Here is a 13,035-nt window from a genome sequence, read left to right on the forward strand (position 1 = left end):
AAAGGCTTTTTAGCCCAGCCACAGCCTGGAACAATGTTTTGTTAAAAGGAAAGATAAGTTGGGAGGGCAGTGATTGATCTGTGCTCCTTGAAAGGTCCTTAACTTCAGTGACTTCAGTGAGATGCTCATATTCAAAATGTCCTTATTCATAAGGACTTGAATCCGTATTCAATATGTCCTCAATGCTCTCTTGGACCAGGGATATTATTTTTTTCTCTGTATAATTTCTGTTGTACTTTAACCTAGAACAGAAGTTATGTGTATGATCTAAAAGATTTGTGAAGGCTTTCTTGTCAGTTCCTCCAAATTATAGTGTGGCAAAAAGGTGAAAAATGTCCCTTGAGCAAACCATAGCCACAAACAGCAATGTAAACTGTTGGTTTATGAAGCACTGAGTTTGTCCTTTCTGCTTTCTCTTTAGCTCTGCCTCCCTGGTGCACCACAATAATGGCTCATGAGTCATGTATTCTACTCCTACACAATTCACCATAATCACTTTTTTTCCTATAAGGAAAAAGGCAATTTTTTTAACTCCTCAGGGACTGCTGGTTTTCTGGCTCGACCTCACTGTTCATTTTTGAGAGGGTGGAAAATTGCATTTGATTAAGCTCTAGCTGGCAATACATAAAAGGCGCTTCAAGGCATGGAGTGTTTTCCAGAGGAGGGAGAAACTCCTCCAGTCCTGCTGAGGTCAGCAGTCATTTGAGACTTGGCTCAAACCACTGGCAAAATATTCTCTCTCAAGGCACCCTGACTTTGCAGTGTGTTTCCTTAGTAGGTCACAGAAGCCTGCCTTTGCTCTTTCTGGAGACGTTTCAAGACCCATCTGTTCCCTTATCTGCCCCTGTCTGTCATGCCAGTGAGCAGGCATCAGAAAGCCTTGGTCTCAGCAGGTGCCTAAGGCAGATTGAGATCGTTCTGGGTGGAAGGCAGCACAGGCAGATGTACCACGAGTACCTGACGCTCGTGGATGTTCAAATCCAGGACAGTCACTTTCTATGCAATAGACGCCAACTTGGCTGGTTCACTAAGGAGCTCTTAAAGTACCCACTTGAGCCTCACGTGCCTGGTGTAACATGGAGGCCTGAGCCTCTGCTGATGGGGAAGTGGGGAGCGGAACTTGCTTCGTCTGTGTGTTCTTCCTACCAAATGGGTGTGCGTTTTCTGTGTTGAAATCATGTTTGGAAGAAGAATGAGAGGCGCTGGAGCAAAAATGTCTGTACTCTTAGTGTTCCACTAAAAAAGACATTAATTTCTCTAAATGAAGGCAAAGATTTACAATGCCTTTCTCTCCATCTCCATTTCCCCTTGCAATGTCACATCCATTCAGGTGATTGTAATGGGATTTCCAGACGTTCCTAAGTTCAGTCATCAAGCACCATAAATTATAATGGCATATACGTTTTCAAAGCTTTAGAAATTCCACTACATTTCATTTCCTTTTTATTTATTTAATGAATCAGACGGGTAGCTAGGACAAGCTTATGTTTTAAAGACCCAGAATGCCAGGTTCTGAAAACCATTTTTAGACGTTAGATCTGTCGATTTGCAAGGGCCATGCAGAAAATACTTGCTTTTCTGAGGTTGCGTTTTTAAATGGTTAATTTGCTATTGGGATCTTAAAATTTAGTTGTAAGGAAGATTTCTTCTCTGGAATGCGGTAACCCTAAACAACATTTCTACTTAGATTTTATTCTGAGAAAGGTCTCTGCAAGATATATTAATATCTGTCTTTTCTAGGGCAAAGAATTTGTACCTCCACAAAGTAGAGGTATTTACAAAACAACACACTTTTTCTTCAAAAGTTCAGGGGAAATCCTGATTTTTACATATGCTTATATATACACTGCCATCTGTCTGAAAATTAAATACAATTAACAGGATCCCTTTTAGATCTTTTATAATACAATTTGGATTTATTAATGTAATCCTGTAAAAATTAAAAAGAACACTTTATAACAAGGGTTATTATTTCTTTAATCCCTAAAATATTTTTATTTAAGGAGTGTTTTAATGCTTCAAAGGTAAACCACAAGGGGCCAAAGCCTCTTATGCTGTAAATGCATAGATCTGAACTATCTTTATGTTCTGGGTTTTGTTCCCCAGCTAGGTGCAATTTGATTAAGAATAGTCCTTTTTAAAAAACAATTTATTTATACAATTTAACAGTAGCATTGTATAAAGGTGACATTGCAGAGCAGATCAATTCAGTGTATTGCATTTCTTTAATAAGCTTTCAGATTGTAAACGATCTTTGTATAGTAATGTATTTTCTCAGAGGTTCAGTTTTTAAAAACAGTTTGATCCTAAATCCTAATACTGATGATAATTATGTATGTGCTTATGCTTAGCTTTCCTAGAGGCACATCTGGAAGAAATAAACATTTTATTTCAGAGTGTATTTTTGCAGGGACAAAATCAATCTTTTCATGATAAAAATCTATTGATGTTAATGCAAGGTTAGTTGAAGAAGCTCAGGAAGACCAGATGAATCCTATGGCTCACTGATATCTAAATTAATTATGATTTTAAAAATTATATCATAAACATAAAATAAACCATGGAGAGGAGTAAACCTTGCTCAGCATAGAAATTCTTTCATTTATTTTGACGTAAGGATGAGTAGGAGAAATCCTTTTTGATCTATTAGATGGACATTTTTGTCTGAGAAAGGACTATAGGCCAAACACCTAAGTCTGTCCAGAATCACAAATCTGCATGTGTGTACCTGAGTGCATTTTTATCTGTATATGTATCACGGACCTGATTACGTGTGGCTGTCTGTGCATGCATGCACAAAATATCTTACAGCGTATCCACCGTAGTTCTTGGCTGAGAGGTACACAATAAAGAAATGTTTTAAGTATAATTTTTCCCGTTACAGGACAGTTCCTCAGAAAAGGGGAGAAGCAAACCAAACTAACTGACTAAATATAGTGATAATAAAATAAACTGTAATTGACTACTTAAGCTGATAACATTTTTTGCAAGAAAACACAACTATTGGAAAAGTTCAAAACAGTTTTTTTCAATTGCAAACATGGAACACAAAGTAAAGCATTAATCCATTTGTAGATTTTTAACTAATAACTTTAGTCCTTTCTCAAGTGATAGGACTCTACAGCACATGGCGCACAGTGCAGGTGGTAAAACCGTCCAAAAGTGGTGCCCAGCATGGTATTTTTGAAGACTTGGCTTTAAAGAGTTATACATCCATTGTTTGTTATGCTCACCTCTTAAAACCATGTGTAAATTCTGTGTGATAATGGTTGTTAGGTTGTACCCGATGTTGACAGTATGTACCCTGATGTAACTTACAGTTGTTACTATTTCCCATACTTGTGCCTTTGTAGCCTTGCCAAAAGAATGAGTAGTTATGATCTGAGTGAGGTGCTGTGCAAACATACAGCAGAGCAGAATTATTTTACAATATTTAAGCAATATTCAGGTATTTTTAGTCGGCATCCCAATGAACTAAATAATAAAACACACAAAAAAGCTCTTAAAGATAAATGAAAGAAATGCCCATATAACATTAGTTATAAACTATTTATCTGAATCCTATTGGATATCCTGCAATTGACTTCGGCCAAATTGAAATTATGCATGTTCTTTCTTTGGAAAATTTAATCAGTTTAACTGAGGTCTTATAGTAAATAGAGGTGTTGAAGGTATAAAAATGTCTGTAATTTTTTGCATTTTTGGAAAGGAAATGTGCTTCCATTGGAGTCACTTGGAATTTTACCAGTGATGTCAGTGATGTTCAGGAACTATCTGCAACCTGTATTTGTGTTACGCTGGGTCAGAAGTCTTCTAACAACTGCTTTTGTGCACACATTAAAATGACAGAGTCTAGCTGATTCTTGGGACTTCCTTATGGCAATGGGAGTAAAAGCAAATCCTGTTTAGAGCCTTTTGAAATGCAGAATTTTTTGAAAAGTATTGTTTTGGAAAAATACTTGTTTTGGAATTGTGTCTTAAAGATTCATTTGGTATTTAAGGTAGAAGTTTTATATTAACCAGAGTTCTTGTTTATTCTCATCTTCAAATTATTCTCACATTCAAATAATGTAAGTCTTTAAGGGTGGGGAATCCGTTGAGGAACTTCATTGGAACAAGTGTGGATGCTCCTGTCCAGAGTGAGACAGCAAGGAATTGTCTGTCAGAGCAAGTGTGGTGTTCCTGCCGTGCTCTGTCCTGGAGAATGCAGGGGAGCCTCATGATTGACATTCTGGGCTTGGGAGCTCTCTGGAAACTCTTCTTTAGTAATGTCTCAGTCAGCTTGTACAGGAAAAGGTACCTTACATTCTGGGCACTAGTTTATAATCTTTGTAATCAAAAGGTTAATTGAAAGTAAGGTCATGTTACTCATCGGATTTCTTTTCTCTACCCCCCCGGTCGTTCACTGTCATTTTGCCAGCAATTTAGAAGTCATTAATTTTTCTTTTGTTCCCAGCTGGTCTCTTTTTGCTCCACAGTTGTGCTTTTTTAATAAACCAGAACTTCTTAACTCTTTATTCAGATCTTTTCCTTCTGCTTTTTGCTCTATCATTTTCTGTAGAAAACTATTCCTTTTCCCCCTGTCAATTTCTTTATTTTCCTCTTATTTGCCTGAACCTTGTTACAAGGACGTAAATTCCTCATTGTGTTTATTGAAATGGTGCCTTGGTAGAACTCTGTTGGCCTCAGTAGGTTCACACAGAAGGAATAAAATCCATTTTGCATTTTCCTGGTTATCCATTTCAGTTTCCAGGTTCCTGTTTTCTTTTCAGTGTGAACTGATTCTATCTGTATAGGGAGAATTGTTGTATTCAGACACACATGCATGTTGTGCTGTTTTAGGGCCTTTTTCCTAATTTATTGAACAAAGAACAGTCTAGACTCCAGTCCCGGATTCAGCCGTGGAAATTAATTGAAGTGTGAACCTGAATCTGCATTTCCTGATGCAGGAACAACCTGAGCATTGAAGTGGCACAGAACTTGGATAAGCATGCCCACTTCTATCACAAAGCTGCAGTAATGTATTAAATTACTAAATGAGAAAAGCAATTTATTTGCACCTCTGGAAAGAATTAAAGTCTTAGGAAGGGTAACTCCGTTCAATTCAAAACGTTGTTTTGGGTTTTTTCTACCCAAGGAAGGGGACAAGGAAGTGTTGAGTACAGTTACTGCTGTCCCTCAGTATCTTTTTAGTTAGGTTTTTTTATGGATTATATTTTTCCTTGTTTCATGCACCACTGATTGCAATACATTTGTAATACACCAAAGACAGCAGTTCTCTTTAAATAATTTCTTGGGTTAAATGTAATAATCAAGAAGAAAGAGGTATCTAAAAACTAAATAAAAAAAAAAAAAAGGAAAATTTCAACTTGTGGCCTTTGCTTCAGAAAAAATCTCCTGAAGTCTACAAGAATAATCTCCCCAAAACTGATGCCTCTGCTTTCTCATCTCCTCTGTGTGAATCAAGGTTGAGGAAGTAACTATGTGTGGTGTCCAGAGCCTTTTCTCCAGCTTTTTTAGCTCTGCCTCTGCAGAGAATTCCTGTCAGCCTTGAATTTCTTTGATGTATTGTGACAAACGCTGCCTTGCTGTGTTTTCTGCCCCCGCTGGAGTTTCCATGGGATTAGATATCACGTGCTACGTAGTTTAATGTTCTTGACCTTTTTTAGATGATTGACGCTGCTGAATGATTACAGCAAAGCAGCAATTACCCACTAGCTGCGTTATGCTCATTTCAAGGAGAAAATAAATGTTACTTGAGATGAATAATCTGGACTGTTTTTCTGCTGAGTAAATGTAGGAGACCTGCCTGTAGTGAGTCATGATGCCTTTCGCATTTGTTCTGTTTTGTGGTACTTTCTGCAGATCTCCCCTGTGCTTTCCCCCTTCTAAATGCTTTACTGTGCTCTGATCCTGTTGGCCCACAGAGCTAAGAGAGCTCAATCTTTTGGGCTTGATCAGCAGCACACAATTCCTCAGGCTCAAAGATGGTGGCAGGCATGACAATGTGTACCTTCTTATGTATTTTAAAAAATAAAATGGAAGGAAAACACCCTAAGCTACCAGCAATGTCTAGCTTCCATAGGTTGTTATTGTTTTTTTGGTTTCTTATTCACATGCCACTCACCCCCCACACCCCGCCCCCCCACACCCACACCCCCCCCCCCCCCCCCTCCAGTGACTTTCCCACAAGAATTCTGTCAAGATTTGGCTCATAAATAGCAATGAGTTTTGTAAAGTTCCTGTACACAGAAAGCAAACAGCAACTTTACCAAATGTTCAATGCAAAGAGATTCACGTGTCTGTCCATGTTACTGGTTTGGAAGACATTTTACAGAACACCTGTGTGGCTTTAATGAAAGTTCACACAGAGAAATCCATATTTGAAGAAAAAAAATAAATCTGGCACTGTATCATAAGGACTTCAATACTGGGATTTTGCCCTTCATCAAGGGGTTGTGTATCTGTGACGCTACATCGTCATTATTGTATTCAATAATGTTATGACTGTTAACATTAGAATAATCAATATTATACAATTACGCAATTATAATAATTGTTATACCATTAATGCTACTGTGGGTATTAATATTGTTATGTTGCCAAAGCCCCTTTTCAAAAGGTAGCTTCTTTTTGCCTATAGGTCATCGAACATTGTTCATTGGAGTTCATGTGCCACTGGGTGGAAGAAAAAGTCATCGACGCCATAGGCACCGTGGACATAAACACAGAAAGAGAGACAGAGAGCGAGATTCAGGATTAGAAGATGGGAGAGAATCTCCTCCTTTTGGTAAGATAAATTTTATTTTTGCATAGATCTTCTAATAATAAACATCAGTGTGATTATGCATGCTCTGTCCTGGTACGGCTTGGACATGATTAGCAGCGGGGTTCTGGAGAACCCACCGGACCCTCTCCAGACTCTGCTGGAGAGCTAAGATTTGTTACTCTGATGAAGCGCAGCAGCCAGTGGCAGTCAATACATGAAAAATCTCAGTAATTTCTACTGCTGTAGGAGGCTCTCCATGAGTGTTCTCATAAAGGTAGACTGCTACCACCACTGAGAGGAGGTAAGTGCTTTATGGCACCAGCTGCCCTCAGTGAAGGCTCTGGCGTATTTGCCCCTGAAACATAACATAGAGGAGTTGTGGTTCTTTACAACTAATTTTGCAATAATGTTGATGTTACTGAAGCTGCAGTGGTTTATCTGATATGAACTGTGATCCAGATTGTTTGCCGTTTTCCTTACGTGATACGGAAATGTGCCATATGAGGTGAGTCTGCTAACTGAGGACTTGACAGCAAACAGGAAAAAGTAACCTAATGCCTAAAATTCTCAAAATTTTAAATTAAACATTACAGAGAACAGAAAAAAGGTAGACTTGAATAAATTAGTTAAGCTTTGTCTCAAAACATATGAGAACATTATTTGCTGTTCAAAAACAAAAACAGACGTTCTGAAATGTCCAAGGCTATAGTAAATGTCAAAAATATAATGGAAACATGTATAGAAAACAATTTGTCTGTGTGCAACAGAAGAATGTTTTTAAATCATTAGGGAATGTGCCAGTGTAATTTCAGGTTACAGAATAGGAATTATAACACTTTCTTTTAATCTGAAGTTTGTATTATGTATGTAGAAAGCTTTGGAACAAGTACATTATAAGTACTGATGATTAAGTATATTGTAAAGAGCTTGAAATACTCAAATTTTTCCCAATGAATTACACTGAGAATGAAACAAAGTCAAGACTTTTTCAAACTTTGTAGATGTGAGTTATGTTTTGAACAGTGAAGAAAAAATTGGCTGTGGCGGTTTTGTCTGGAATGTATTTCAAATGTACGAAAACCCAATACTATATTGAAACCAGTTTCTTGGAAAACAACAAAGTTCATAAATTATTAAAATAGTTTTCAAAAGAATATGCATATATACATGTAATGTCAGATTAAAAAGAAACAATTGAAAGTTACATTAGCCAAGAAGTGAGATATCTTAAACTATGAAGCAATGTCTTCTGTTGCGTCATCTGGTTTTATTTAAGTGCCAGTATGTGACACATTTTGGCTGAGAACTTAGCTCTGTTCTTTCAACTTCTGGATACCTAGGCTTGTGCCCTTCTGTGCCCTTCCTAATGTCAGAAGTAAAAAGAAAAAACAAAAAAAAAAAAACCTGGCTGAATCTGTCCTTAACTGAATCTGTCCTTAATAATCTTTGACAGTTCTGCATACAGTAAAATGCTCTGTTCAACACAATTCGGTGTTAAGTGGAGATCAGCCTATGTTCAAGAGAGCTCCAAGACTGGAATAGCAGTAATACGAAAAAGATAGTTTGAAGTCCATTTGTAAGTTGGTGTTCACAGCGCTTGCTTGTCCACAGGTACTTGTTTGAAATAAATACAGGACTGCACTTCTGTAAGTCACATTTTCACTTGTAAAGGTATTACAACTACCAATTAAAGGGTGTGTTGCTTTTACAAAGCCCAGGACAGACAAGATACAGGCCAGAAACATGCAAGTCTTCTCTGGATCCAGAATGCTGAAGATACTCTTCAAAATTCTTAGATGATAATGATTGAAAAGGAGCCAGAGACAGAACTACCAAACATTTAGAAAAATCTGGAAGTATCAATTTTTTCCACCCCGAAATAATATCTCAGTAGTAAAACTTGAGGATTTTTCCCCTTGGCTATCTGACTCCTGGAAGTTCGGCCAGAGAACCAGACTTTGAATGAGCTTTGACATCTGTCCATCCAGGCAGAAATGTGGTATTTCATAGACAACAGTGAAAGGGATTTGCCTAATGAAGGCAAATCTGAAAATTATACAGTGATGGAGGTGTTAAGCACAGTAAGAGCAGGGAGACAAAATTATACAGGGATTAATTGTAGTCTATATTCACATCCTTGTTTTTAGTATGGATTTTCCTTACAGGAGTTTCAGACAGGTAGTTGTGCTGCCTGGGGAGAAGCATTGCCTTTAGAGAGAATATAAGCATAGTTTTTCTACGCTTTGTTTACACAGAGGTAGCAACAGATACTTCCTGCACTAAATCTGAATCCACTAATCCTCAGTAATGCTTCTTAGCTCTCATTTGCCATGACTGCAAGGTTATAACAGTACCCTGAGGCTGAAGGAAGTTGCAAGGAAGACAAATGCACTTCCTACTCATGATGCATAAATTAATACGCAGGACTGTGCTACCTAAGAGAAAAGATCCAAAATAGTCCATTAATTATGAATCATTCTCATTTAATTGAACACGCAGAAAAGCTTAGTTCCCTCTCATCATATACCCCTTTTAACGCATTTCTCCTGAATAGTAGGAGGCTGTGTTCTTAGGAACTGGGGCTAAGAGGGGAAAGAAAGAACATTTCAGTGAGCAGGTGCAAGAAGAAAGATAGAGAAAATAAGCACGGTGAGACCAGCTGATAGAAAGCAGTGCTTTGAAGTAAGTCAGAAAAATACATTAGGATTTTTATGATACAAGAGAATAAATTAGCAGTGTTTTGAAGCAGTGAAGTTTGAAAGGAGGTATAATAAAAGCCAAAGATGCAACAACTCAATACTAGAGATGCTGGAACAAGTAAAGGCCTGAAATATTCAGACATGAACTGCTCCAGACTGCTCAGTTAACCAAGCAGGGGATGAAGCATTATTTTTTGTCATAATTTATAACTGTATAATTTATAGTTTCATCTGTGAAGTACTATTAGGTGCAGATCTTGCTCTGCTATCACTGCTTCAGGGAGCTGCGCAGTGCACATAGTGCCGTGGGGCTATGCAGGCCCCACTCAGAGTGGACAGGGCCCACCTGGTTCCTATACAGGGAAAAACAATTTCTTAAGCAGTTTTCTTTGTATCAACATGGTTACAAATCATCTGTATTCAGTGTAATGCCCATGCCTGGAAGCTTCCTTGTAATGCCTTTGAGTCCTGGCTGGGAAATCTGTACCAGCTACTTTCTGAGGGAATGTTTCTGCAGAGATTTTTTGGAATATCCTGACGGAATCTCATAAGTGCTTTTTTTTTGTTTGTTTTTTTTTGATCTCCTACTGTCACTTTTCAAAAAAAAACCAAAGTGTTCTCAGTGTGCAGATTCACAGCTTGTAGACAAATAATATGTAGAATATGTAGTTAGTGGAATAAAAAGGAGTAGTCCTGTCATTTGGAGGCACGGATCAGTTAAGTTTTATTTTTGTTTTCCCCACACCTGATTCTCACTGTCTCTGTTGCCTCTTGATGAGTTGAGGTTGTACAAGATTTTACCATAATGATGTACCTTTGAATTGCACAGTTTGCAGATTGCATGGCTTGCTCATGGAGAGGCTTTTTCGGATAGTAAAAATTGTAAGCTAAGTTATTTCAAGATCTAGATTTCTACCATCTTGCCTCATAATTTTTTGGAAGAAAATGAGAAAGCCAGTGAAGTTATCCACTCTAGTTAAAAATGCAGTAGTGCTGTTTGCCTTATTGAGGAGGTTTACCACTCCCAGCTGAAACACTGCTGTTGTAATTAAGGCCCCAGTTTCATGACTGCTTCAAGCTCCTCTCCTCCACAGCTTTCCTTGTGAGGCAAGTATCATGGCTGCTCTGTGAATTAAATTAGGGAATTGATGGAAATTAAAACTAGTTTGACAAAAAAAAGCTGTTCCTAGCCTAGAGCAGCTACTTGGTGCTGTTTGCTGGGAGGTTGGTGGGTGCCAGCCCTGGTGGGCTACAGGGCCACAAGGTGGCTGGGACTGCTCCATCAGTACTGCAGGTCATGGTGGCACTGAAAGTCTCATACAGACTTCCCTTTGGCTGGTAGGGTTGCACTTGCTCGGTATGCAGATGGATTTTAGTGGCAATTTTAAATGTATTTTGATGTCTGTTATTTGCCTGTAACCAGCAAATAACTCTATAGTACTCAACTTAAAATTTAAAGATATTTATATTTCTATTTTAAAATGGGGTGGAATAGGAAGACTTCAGCTCTCAGCAGGGTGTCCTTAAGCACAGGTTTTGTAAGAGTGAAGCGAACACAGCTGTGAGGACTGGGGTTTGATTTCAGCCCTCTGTGGTGTCTTCTAGGACTAGACACTGTTGGGGCTTGTGGAAGCCAGTGACGAGTGGTGTTCCTCAAGGGTTGGTATTGGGTCTGGCACTGTTTAATATCTTTGTCTGCAACATGGACAGTGGCATTGAGTGCATCCTCAGCAAGTCTGCAGATGACACCAAGCTGTGTGGTGTGGTCAACATGCTGGAGGGAAGGGATGTCATCCAGAGGGTTCTTAACAGGCTGGAGAGGTGGGCCCGTGCGAACCTCATGAAGGTGAACAAGGCCAAGTGCAAGGTCCTGCACGTGGGTCGGGGCAATCCCAAGTACAAATACAGGCTGGGTGGAGAATGGATTGAGAGCAGCCCTGCAGAGAAGGACTTGGGGGTACTGGTGGACGAAAAGCTGGTCATGAGCCAACAATGTGGGCTCACAGCCCAGGAGGCCAACCGTATCCTGGGTTGCATCAAAAGAAGTGTGACCAGCAGGTCGAGGGAGGTGATTCTCCCTCTCTGCTCCACTCTGGTGAGACCCCACCTGGAGTACTGTGTCCAGGTCTGAAGCCCTCAACACAAGGACATGGACCTGTTGGAGTGAGTCCAGAGGAGGGCCACAAAAATGATCAGAGGGCTGGAGCACCTCTCCTATGAAGACAGGCTGAGAGAGTTGGGATTGTTCAGTATGGAGAAGAGGAGTCTTCAGGGAGACCTTAGAGCAGCCATACAGTACTTAAAGGGGGCCTTTGAGAGGGCTGGAGAGGGACTTTTTACAAGGGCATGTAGTGATAGGACATGGGTATTGTCTTTGAACTGAAAGAGAATAGATTTAGATCAGATATAAGGAGGAGATTCTTTACTTTGAGGGTGATGAAACACTGGAGCAGGTTGCCTAGAGAGGTTGTGGAGGCCCCATCCCTAGAAACATTCAAGGCCAGGTTAGACGGGGCTTTGAGCAACCTGATCTACTTGAAGATGTCCCTGCTCACTGCAGGGATGGTTGGAACTAGATGACCTCTAAAGATGCCTTTCAACCCAAACCATTCTATGTTTTATAAGGCTTGATTTGTTCTTTTAAGATATCTGCCTTTAATAATCTGTAGTGTTAAAGAGGCTTAAAGTTGTAATTCATGATGCTGGATGTGGCAAGGGAAGGTGAGCAGCCGTGGAGATGAGCCTAACAGAGGACTGTACACACAGTTCAGGAAGGGCTCTCTGAAGGTAATGCAAGTGAAAAAGTTAATTGCAAAGGGGGACTTTTCTTGGTTACTAGAGGGGTTTGAAGAAAGTATAATGGAAGGACTCAGCTGACTATGTTTGGTAGCTTACCTCAAACCTCAAAGGGGTATTAATCGGACAAATGTAATAGTTTGTAAACAGTACAGCTGTTAAGAGAATTCTCCTACCCTTAACTATAGGCTTTGTCTGCTGAAGGATGAAACTGGAAATTTGAATCTCTGGGCAGCTGTTGAACACATTGCAGAAAATCTGCATTAAAAAAACCTGCAATTATGAAACGTTAAAGAGTCAAGCAAGAAGAAGAGAACTGATGAAGTTTGGGAACTGGGGAGGGGGACAAACTGGCAATGCTAATGCCATCACACACAATGGAGGAGTAAGACAGGACAACCTGAGCAGTGATAAAGGTGCTGTGGTGGCCTCATGTGATGGCAACCAGGAGACCAACTACCTCAACGGTTTGCATGGCTATAGTGGGTCCTCGTACACCCCACTGGGGAAACCTGTGTGCTCAAGTACCTTTCTGAAATGCCTGTACACCAACGCATGCACCATGGGTAATAAACAGGAGGAACTAGAGGTCTGGGTGTGGTCGCAGGGCCATGATCTCATTACAGTCACAGAGTCATGGTGGGATAGCTCGCATGACTGGAATGTGGTTGTGGATGGCTGCAGGCTTTTCAGGAAAGACAGACCAGCAAGATGAGGTGGGGGAGTGGCTCTTTATGTGAGGGAGCAACTGCAATGCATTGAGCTCTGCCT

The 13,035-nt window shown here is 39.7% G+C and overlaps 1 protein-coding gene across 7 annotated transcripts in view; it reads left to right on the forward strand.

Annotated features, from left to right (window-relative positions):
- Positions 1–13,035, forward strand: part of SLC4A10 (solute carrier family 4 member 10) — a 178,561-nt gene that overhangs the window by 75,936 nt on the left and 89,590 nt on the right. For all 7 annotated transcript variants that reach the window (XR_010372987.1, XM_064451464.1, XM_064451465.1 and 4 more), the window contains one exon: positions 6,644–6,790. Coding sequence is in view for 6 of the 7 variants with exons in the window: in XM_064451464.1 (XP_064307534.1) it covers positions 6,644–6,790 (147 nt within the window). In the remaining variant the exon portion in view is untranslated. The remainder of the gene's footprint in view (positions 1–6,643; positions 6,791–13,035) is intronic.

The sequence above is a fragment of the Phalacrocorax carbo genome, chromosome 5 (assembly GCF_963921805.1).
Source record: "Phalacrocorax carbo chromosome 5, bPhaCar2.1, whole genome shotgun sequence".
Taxonomy (NCBI): Eukaryota; Metazoa; Chordata; class Aves; order Suliformes; family Phalacrocoracidae; genus Phalacrocorax; species Phalacrocorax carbo.